The sequence below is a fragment of the Eurypyga helias genome, unplaced genomic scaffold (assembly GCF_000690775.1).
Source record: "Eurypyga helias isolate BGI_N326 unplaced genomic scaffold, ASM69077v1 scaffold9692, whole genome shotgun sequence".
Taxonomy (NCBI): domain Eukaryota; kingdom Metazoa; phylum Chordata; class Aves; order Eurypygiformes; family Eurypygidae; genus Eurypyga; species Eurypyga helias.
Window position 1 is genome coordinate 6,987 of NW_010235395.1, and position 8,648 is coordinate 15,634.

The 8,648-nt window shown below is 52.9% G+C and overlaps 1 protein-coding gene across 1 annotated transcript in view; it reads left to right on the forward strand.

The window, feature by feature from the left end:
- JMJD6 (jumonji domain containing 6) overlaps positions 1–2,581 on the forward strand; it is a gene marked incomplete at its 5' end in the record, with an annotated part of 8,984 nt that extends 6,403 nt beyond the window's left edge. Inside the window, 2 exons of the mRNA XM_010146734.1 lie at positions 450–577; positions 2,163–2,581. Coding sequence (XP_010145036.1) covers positions 450–577; positions 2,163–2,199 — 165 coding nt within the window. The remainder of the gene's footprint in view (positions 1–449; positions 578–2,162) is intronic.
- Between the last annotated feature and the right edge of the window lie 6,067 nt (positions 2,582–8,648).

Consider the following 8,648-nt stretch of genomic DNA (forward strand, 5'->3'; position numbering starts at 1 on the left):
CCCTTGATGTCTTCAAGGCCAGGCTGGATGTGGCTTTGAGCAACCTGGTATAGTGGAAGGTGTCCCTGCCCATGGCAGGGGGTTGGACCTAGATGATCTTTTAAGGTCCCTTCCAACCCAAACTGTTCTGTGACAGGAGACCTTTCTGGGCACCTAAGTGCTTCAGAAAGCACTAAGTGTGCTCTTGGAAAATTAGGCCCTTCTGGGAGCCAAAACGAAAGCATCAATTACCTTGCCCCAAGCCAGCTTAGTCAATAATGAAATCTAACGTGTTCCTGGTTTTTAAACACTTTGTTTAAAGTTTATACCATGTGCATGTGTCTGCTCTAAAATCGCACGTTCTTTGAACATTGATGGTTCAGGGTTGCTGAGGTAGCTCTGACAGTGAATTCCACAGCACACATAGGTTAAGTTTCTCTGATTTCTGGTTTCATCTCTTCCTACTTCAGTGTGACTCTGGCTCTGAGACAGAGGGGGTGATGCACCGGAGGAAAAAGAGGAGAACGTGCAGCATGATGGGTAACGGTGATACAACTTCCCAGGATGACTGTGTGAGCAAAGAGCGCAGCTCCTCCAGGTGACCCCATGGCAACTCTTGGTTTTTAAACAAGCAAAAGACAACACAAGGCAGAGCTGGCAGAGTTAAGAGAGAGTTATTCACTGGGACAGGGGGGTGAAGAGCGAGGGGTCCCTTACAGAGTGTAAAGCAGATGGCCAGTTGCTCCAAGCTGAAACTAAGATTCTTGGGGCTTTTTTTAATTCAGTTTTTTACTTTATTTAATAGTTTTATTACTTTTCATAGTTGTCTCTATAAAAGAGAGAGGGCTTTTGGGGGTTTGGTGTTCTTTTTTAATGGGAGCGGTGGGATATTTTAACTGTGCTCCTCAGAGAGCACAAAAGGATAGTGAGTAATTAAAGATGAGGAGTGATCAGGCAAGACTCAAGTTTCGATGCCTTGTTGTGCACACAGAAAACCTTCAAGGGGTTGTACAGTTTCTCTTATTGTTGCCTTGATTACTTCAATTTGGCCCTCTGTTTTATATGTTAAAGGCAAAATTCATCCCAAATGTCTGTGTTTACCTATTAAAAACACCCAAAGCCAGAGAAAGCGTCTAGTCAGTCTGGAGAGAGGGAACATTAATATTGCAGAACCAAGAGTAGATGTTGCCAAGGAAGGAAGTTCATTGGACTTGCCAGGTTAAAAACAGCAAAACACTGGGAATCTGAGCGTACGCTGCAGGGAGGAACTGAGAAATTCTTTGCTAAATGAAGCGTTTTTCTCACATAGCAGAGGTTTGCCAAAATTCTTGAGCAAACTCCTTGCTGTCTGGTTAACCCTTGTTGCGGTGTTAGCTGCCTGCCGGTGTTCGGGTGCTGCCTAGTTGCTGAGGAGTTGGATGCTCCATGTTTGAGGTGACTTACTGTGCGGTGTGCAGCAGTGATTTACCTGAGGAAGCCCAGATTCCCAGTATCATGCCTGACTTCCCAGTGTAGGGACTAAAGGCCTGTTGTCTTGCTGTGATCTGTTGCGCTCTTGTTCTCAGGAGTTGCTCCTAACTGATCACAGTTGAATTGCAAGTGCAGAGCATTATTAAACAGTTGAGAAAGAACTGTGCTGACTGCTTATTTTGCCCTGGAAGTTTTAACAATGTGTTGTGACATTGTCAAATCCCATTTCAGCAGCCAGTGTGGCTTCAGGCAGGGAATGAGCAGCAGGAGGTAACAAACCCTAATGCAGACCATTTTGGTGATTTTTTTTTTTTTTTTTTTTTGTTCAGTTAATGCTGTAACAACCCAGAGCTGGTCTTCTGGAAATCCTCTGTGCTTTTAAGACGTTTGCACTTTGCAGATCTGGAAACAAATACTTTAAATGTTTAAAAAGCAGCACATTGCCTAGAATACTTGCTTTCCAGGTTTTGCTGTTCTCCCTTGTTTGTTGATTGTTTCACTCTGTGAAGATGGGGGGGAGGGGGAGAGGCCTTCTGCTGCAGCTGCCTGATGGAATTAGTTGACAGAAGCAGTTCCAAACATATGACCTTACCAGGCTTGTACAGTTCTGTGGGGAGAATAAGCATACAATTAACCTGCATGTTGTGATCTTTTGTTCTGATATGGGGGGAAATGCTGTAGTTGTTGACAGGCAGTTGTGCTTTTTTTGACAGGATTAGGGAATCTTGTGGAGGCCGCAGCTACCCCTGAGAAGTGACGACGTCCACCTAGAGGCAGCTGCCCATCGAAGCTCCGTTAGCAGCCAGCCAGCTCTGTCCTACCCCCTTCTGCTTCTGTTCTCACAGTCCTTAGGTTTTTGTCACTCTTCCTTGATCCAGACATCCGTCTTCATTATGTGCTGTCAAAGGTTGGCTCCTTAATAACTCCTAGGGGAATGCCCCGACTCTACGTTGTTGTGCAATGCTTTGTCCCCTTTGCGCCCCAAGTGAGTGCACTAATAACCCAGCCTTGGGTAAGGACATGCCAAGAGTATTTAATGGTTCACATAACTGGCAAGGAAGATGACGGTCAATTTTTAAAGAACTCTTTTTAAAACCAGCAGGTAGATGTAAAAAACCTGCCTTGCTTTGACACTGTCATATGTTTACATGTTGTCCTGTACACTTGAGGAAAGGAACACCAGCCCTTTTGGCCTACCTGAACGTCCGGCGGATCTTGCACCAGAATTTCAGGAATGGAAGGTGATATGAATGCTCTGAACACTGAAGCAACATCATCAGAGGTGACCACCAGCCTGAAGCATCTTTCGTGGTCTTGATCTACACCTTAACCAGCAACAGTCCATATACTTTTGCTCTGTGCCTGTTATGATGACTGGTAACAAAGATGCACTAGCACCTTGCACTAGGAAGCACGATGGAGCAGGAGGATCTGGAGTTTCTGGCACAGCCAAAACTATGAGGAAGAAGTCAGCATTTGCCAGTAATTACAGTCCTTTTGGTGCCGGCGTGGTGTTTAGTATTAGGCAACAGCTGACAAACTCTGACGCTCGTATGGTAACAACAGTTGCTGGGCTTTAAATACCAAGCGGTTACAGGGCCGTGGGCTCGTTCAGGCCAGTGCAGTTCACATACCTAAATGTCTTTTCTTTGAGGTTATGGGTTCAGATGTTTCTGGAATTTGTGCCAAGTTTTAAAGGTCTGGGAGGGGGGCATATTGTTGTTTTATGCTTTTTAAAAATGCAATGTGTTGCTTAAGTCTGTGTAGGTGCGTTTGTGTTATGCCGGGTAAAGCTCTCAGCCCCAAGGGATCTGTTGGAGCTGCTGTGGTGGGTTTTTAGCAGGGGCTTGGGCTGGTAGTGTCAGAGAAAGAGGTCTCTCTGGCTTGGGTGTGCTGCAAGGAGATGATCCTTCTTCTCCACCTGACAAGGATCAGCGCAGCCAGAAGCAAGCTAGCTGGGTTGGGGTGCTTCCTCGGGTGCTTTCCTGAGCCCTGGGAGGTAGATATTAGATCTCACTTCAGCCATTCTTTGGGAGAGAAAACTTCAAAGCAGAAGTGATGTGAAGTGATGTGCGTGTAGTGAACATCCAAGAATGGCCAGGCGCTGGTAGCAGAATTGGAAAACAGATTAGCAGCCTTAACTCTGACTTTCTTACACCCGTTGGGTTTGATGGAACCTGGAACATCGCTGCTCTGGGTTTTCTGATCTGTATTTTTAACCTTATCTCTTCCTACTGAAACACTCTATCCCTCCTTGGAGACTAGGCCCTACGTATCCTGTTGTGCGGAAGAATCCCAAATACTTTTGTTAGGCTCTCTGTTTCTGAGTGCCGGTCACTTTGGGTAGGAGCAGCGTGGTAGTGGAAAAATGGAGATGGGAAGGTTTTCTTGGTGCATTCTGTAGCTGTCCAGACTCCCGAGTTTCCCCTGGCAGCCAGGCATAAGTGAGCACACTTGCTTGTAGACTGCTGCAGATTCTTCCATGAGATTACTTCATTTAAAAAACCCAACTTCTCAAACTCATGGCGTTTTTGGCCAAAGTTACCTTTTTTCCCTGCCTGGTTGAACAGCCTGGGAGCCTGCGCGCGCTGTACGTCTGCTCGCACCGAGCAGGCTGCCGCCACTCTCTTGGGATGAACGTGGGATCCCGGAGAGGCGCAGGAGCCTCAGCTCTGTCAGGGTGAGGGGAGCCCTTGGAGCACTGTCTGCTGCCCTCGTTGGTGGCCTGCCAGCAGGTCAGTAAGGTGGCTTACGCTGCAGCACGGTTGTTCCGCGGCCTTAAAACCCTGCGGGTGCGTGAAAGCCTGATGGCTGTGCCGGGGGAGCCACACCTCTGCCACCAGAAGCACAGTGGGAAGGTGGGAGGTGCAGAGCATCCTCCCACGCCTGGGAGCTCTTCCGTGGTGTGAAATCAAACCATCTCGGATCGAAGCCCGTGTTCGTTTGACATCCCCTGCGGGAAAGCAGTGCATTTGAAAGGCACTGCGGGCATCGTGGTACCAGCAACACCATGCTGACTTCTCCACCAGGCACTTTCTGATGGCAAACACGGGAGTATCTCCTTAGGCAACCTGGGAATCGGGACTCCTGGGACCTCTGCTTCTTCCGCGTTCAGGCTCTGGCCTCAGCTGGATTGGTGAGCTTCTGTCTTTGTTCCAGGAGATGAGGAAAATACCTACCTCACAGGGGTGTTGTGAGGCTGAAATGTAGTTACTGTGCAAGGTGCTTTGAAGTTGTCCTCCCGCAGGAAGCTTTCCAGGCATCCTGAGCAACCCGAGACTTCCTAACCTGGCGTTGGCTTTTTGTTGCGGAAGACACTGGGAACGTTATTCAGCGCTCTCGGCCACGTGGTTTTCTGTGGTGGCCCTTCCAGAATTGCTGTGTGGTACACAAATTGTAGCAGAACGAGGCTTTTTGTTCTCAGCGGAGTTTAACTGTTGGCATTTCATGGCCTGCTCTAAGCAGGGTCCTGCTAGAGCGGGGTTGTTCTTAAATCGGACTGGATTAAATTCTCTCTCATCGGGGAGTCGGCTTGACTGGCCTCGCAGGAAGCGGGGGAGCTGGTGCTTCCCAGGCCATCCTTCCAGGCTGGGTGATGAGGAGTCAAGTTAAAAACCCTGCCCCCCCTTGTGCCTAGCTCCGTGCTTGTGGGAGCCTGACTGGGGAGAGTGGGTTTTGTGCTCTCGCTTCCCCAAGCTTGTGCTTCTTGGGCATCCGTGTCTCTTGTTCCTACCCCCCTGCTTTTGTGTGCTGTAGAGCCCCAGGAGGTAGCAGGCTGCCGTGGTCCAGCACCCAGGCCCAGTGGGCCCCTCGCTTCCTCGAGCCCCAGAGCAGCAGCGCTGCTCTGCCCCAGCCCCTGGGGTGCTTTGGGGGGCTGCCCTGTTCCCCAGGGACAGGCTTAGAGTGCCTCCTGCTGGGTTTGCCCTGTGGGTGTCCTTATCCCGCCCTCTCTGGCGAAAGGCAGAGGGATCTGTGAGCTCTGGCTGTGCTTTTAGGGTGTGGGCACCAACACGGGCTTGTCCGCTGCCGCAGTCCAGGCATAGACGGGTGAACAACCCCGTGGGAACCATCCATGTGAACAACGGGGCGCGCTGACCTCGCCGCCTGTGCTGTGGGCACTTGTGATGCCGGGGAGCCTTCCTCAGCTCGGGTACGCTGCCCCCAGTTTGTCTTCCGTTGTGTTCGGCCTCCTCGGAACGCTCCGAAGAAAGTCTGCCACCTCTCCCGTAAGGAACCTGAGCCGTCTGCCCGATTCCCCAGCCACCCTGGGGCAGGCAGCATGACTGTTGGCTGGATCGGATCCCAAATGCCTGCGTGGGCTAATTGGGATGGCAGCATTTTGGCCCCCCCTTTGCAAAGTGGGGGGGAAGGAAAGAGCTGACCGATGGGGTGGACAGTCCTGCTGTCAGCTCCCAGCCCTGCCACTGCCCTCAGCTGCTCTTATCACCCCGTCCAGCAGAGCTGGGATACTCGTCATTGTCTCGTTTGGATGACTGTGGTTTTGCTTTGTATTTTAAATAAAATCAATTATTTTGCATTTCCCTGTCAGCTACTCACATTTGTCATGATCTGTAAAACCTCCCCAGGGGTACACCTCTGCCTCAGGTACCACTGTGTGCTGCGGGGGGTGCAGGCAGCAGCTGCTGGGGGCTTTGGGGGTGTTCTCCAGCGGGATATCCGTATGGCGGGGGTGTTGGGGGGGCGTTGGGAGAAGGTTTGCATCAGTAGCTTTGTCACCAGGCTGCAACGTGCGCTTTGGCCCCTTCCCTCTGTGTGTGTTCCCCCCCGGCTACCAGAAGCCTGGTGTGTTCAGGTGTCACGTTGGTGCTTTCGGCTCGGCTCCTCGGGGAGGCAGAGAGCGGCTGCGGAAGGGCTGGACCCTACGGAGAGATGGACCTTCCTTCCCCCAAACCTGGGGGTCAGGGAGAGAGATGCCCCCGGGCGCTCCCCTGCACCTGACGCTCCGACCGGCTTCGGCTGCGTAGCGGAACAAGGGCTGGGAGAGCGGCGGAGCATCTCGCTAGCGAAGTCTGCTGGCGGCAGTAACTGCAGGTACGTCAGCTGAGAGGGGGACAGCAGCCTGGAGGCTTTTGGAATCCTCGTATGGATACACGGTAGAAACCCCTCGGAGAGTAGATGGTGTTGTGGCAGCAGACGGCGAGTTTGCTCGTTTCTGCAGAAACCTCTGCTCTTCCCAAATGCTGCTGTAAGCGCTCTTGTTTGCTGTCACCCATAAAACCAATTTTTTTGCTTTCCTCCTTCCCAGTTGCCCTTCAGAAGATCTCTGCCCATTGGCACCTTCCGTTCGGTGCTCTCCAGCTCGCTGCGGCCGGGCCAGCGCAATGAGCCCGCGCTCTCCACGTGGGCGCTCTGGGCATTCCACAAGGCCCGCTTCCAGAAGAATGAAAGCTGTGGAGAGCCACTTTTATAACATTCCTTCAGCTTTTCATTCCCAGGAGAGGCGACTGCGTGCTCCCAGCTCCTGATTAGCAGGTACTTCCAGATTTATTGTTGTTCCCCCAATTTCTGTACCTGTCTCCTTTGTTGGAACCTAATGCCTGCTGTCGACAAGGAAGGCCGGGGAGCCAGCAGGACAAGGTGACCGCCTGGGAATGCCTGGGTTTGGGTGGTCTGTGCTGCACCCCTGCCCATGTTCTTCCTCCAGTTCGCTGCGAAAGCGTGGAGCGGCCGCTCCGTGTCCTGTGGCAGTTGGAAAGCGGGTCACGGGGAACAGGGCTGTGTTCCTAAGCAGCCGCGTGGTTTGAGGCTGGTTCAGGGCTGAACTGACAGGCTGGCAGTGTCGCATCTTTTTTCCAAGGATTATAAAGACTCCTCAGTTCGTGGGGAAGTGTAAGTGGAGGTGGGCGGAGCTGATCGGAAACGTGTTCCAAAGGAAACAGTCATTCCGTGGTTTGAGAGCTGGCAGCTCCCACCGGTACGTGGTGCCTGTAACCGTGTGTGTCCCCTCCTTCAACAGGAGCCGAAACTGGGGGCTGCCACCGCCGCCGCGCGTGTCTGCGCAGCCTGCCGGGGCCCCAGGGCGGTGTGGGTTCTCAGCTGTGCTGCTGCAGGACTCAGTGCTGGTATCCATGAGCTTTTGGCTGACTGTTGGGGCCAGCGGCTTGCCTTCAAGGGCAAGGCCAGTGGTACAGCTGCTTCGAAACTTGGAAAAACCATCAGCAACAACTCGGAGCCCGCCCTAGCTCAGGGATTAGACTGGAAAACGTGTTTTAACCTGATGGCAGCGCTGTACGGGGTGAGACCAGAGGCCTAGCTAGCAGAGGGTTAGTAACAGGAGCGAGGGAGAAAGTACAGAAACGAGCACTCCGAAGGGAGCTCTCGGGTAGGATCATTCCTGTCAGTGGGAGCGGGGCATGGCCATCCCCACCCTCGTGCTGGCTTCAGCCTCTTGGTGAGCTTCTCGCGTCGTTTTCTGTCTCTCCTGACCTGAACCAGCGCTGAGCATCACTACTGCATCTGCGCTAGCACGTGGCCGGGTGTGGAAGAGCGAAAGAACAGACAGCCGGGGAGGTGAGTGAGCTCCAAGCCTGTGTCAGCTGGAGAACTGGGCAGGTACAGTGACACTCCGTGGAATAGCTTTGGTTTTCTGGCATCGGCGCAGAGGTGGCGTTGCTCTTCTTGGCAAGGAAAAAGTATCTTGGGGACTAGGGCGTGCAGAAATAAGGTGATTTGGGACCAGTTAGCAGAGCAGTCTGTGCTCGTGCTTTATGCGAGGGGAGGTGAGCTCTCAGAGACCTGGGAACACAGACTCACCTGTCGGAACTGGCACTGTCCGAAGTCTCCATGGTCTGTGCAACCCAGCAGCTGCTGCGTTCCCCGCCGGAATCCAGCGTGTGCCTGCCCACCTCACGCGACCGTGCAGCCCCGTGCCTGGCTTCCAGCTGCGACGGAGAGGGCTGTCGGCTCCGCTGGCTTCAGCCAACTTTCGTGCTTTGGTTGGAAGGGATGCGCCTGCGGAAGCAGAGGACTTTGGAAGAGCAGCAGCCGGCACAGCTGATGTGCTGGGGGAGAGAGAAAGGGCAAGCAGCCTGGTAAAGCCGGTCTCCATCAGTGCCTGCGGAGGCTCTCCTGGCTGTTCAGCACGTTGTACCTGGAAGACTGGGAGTGATGCGACCAGGCTGTGGGGAGCCAAGCCAGCTCAACCCCGCTGGCAGCTGGACGGACAGCACAGCACTTCC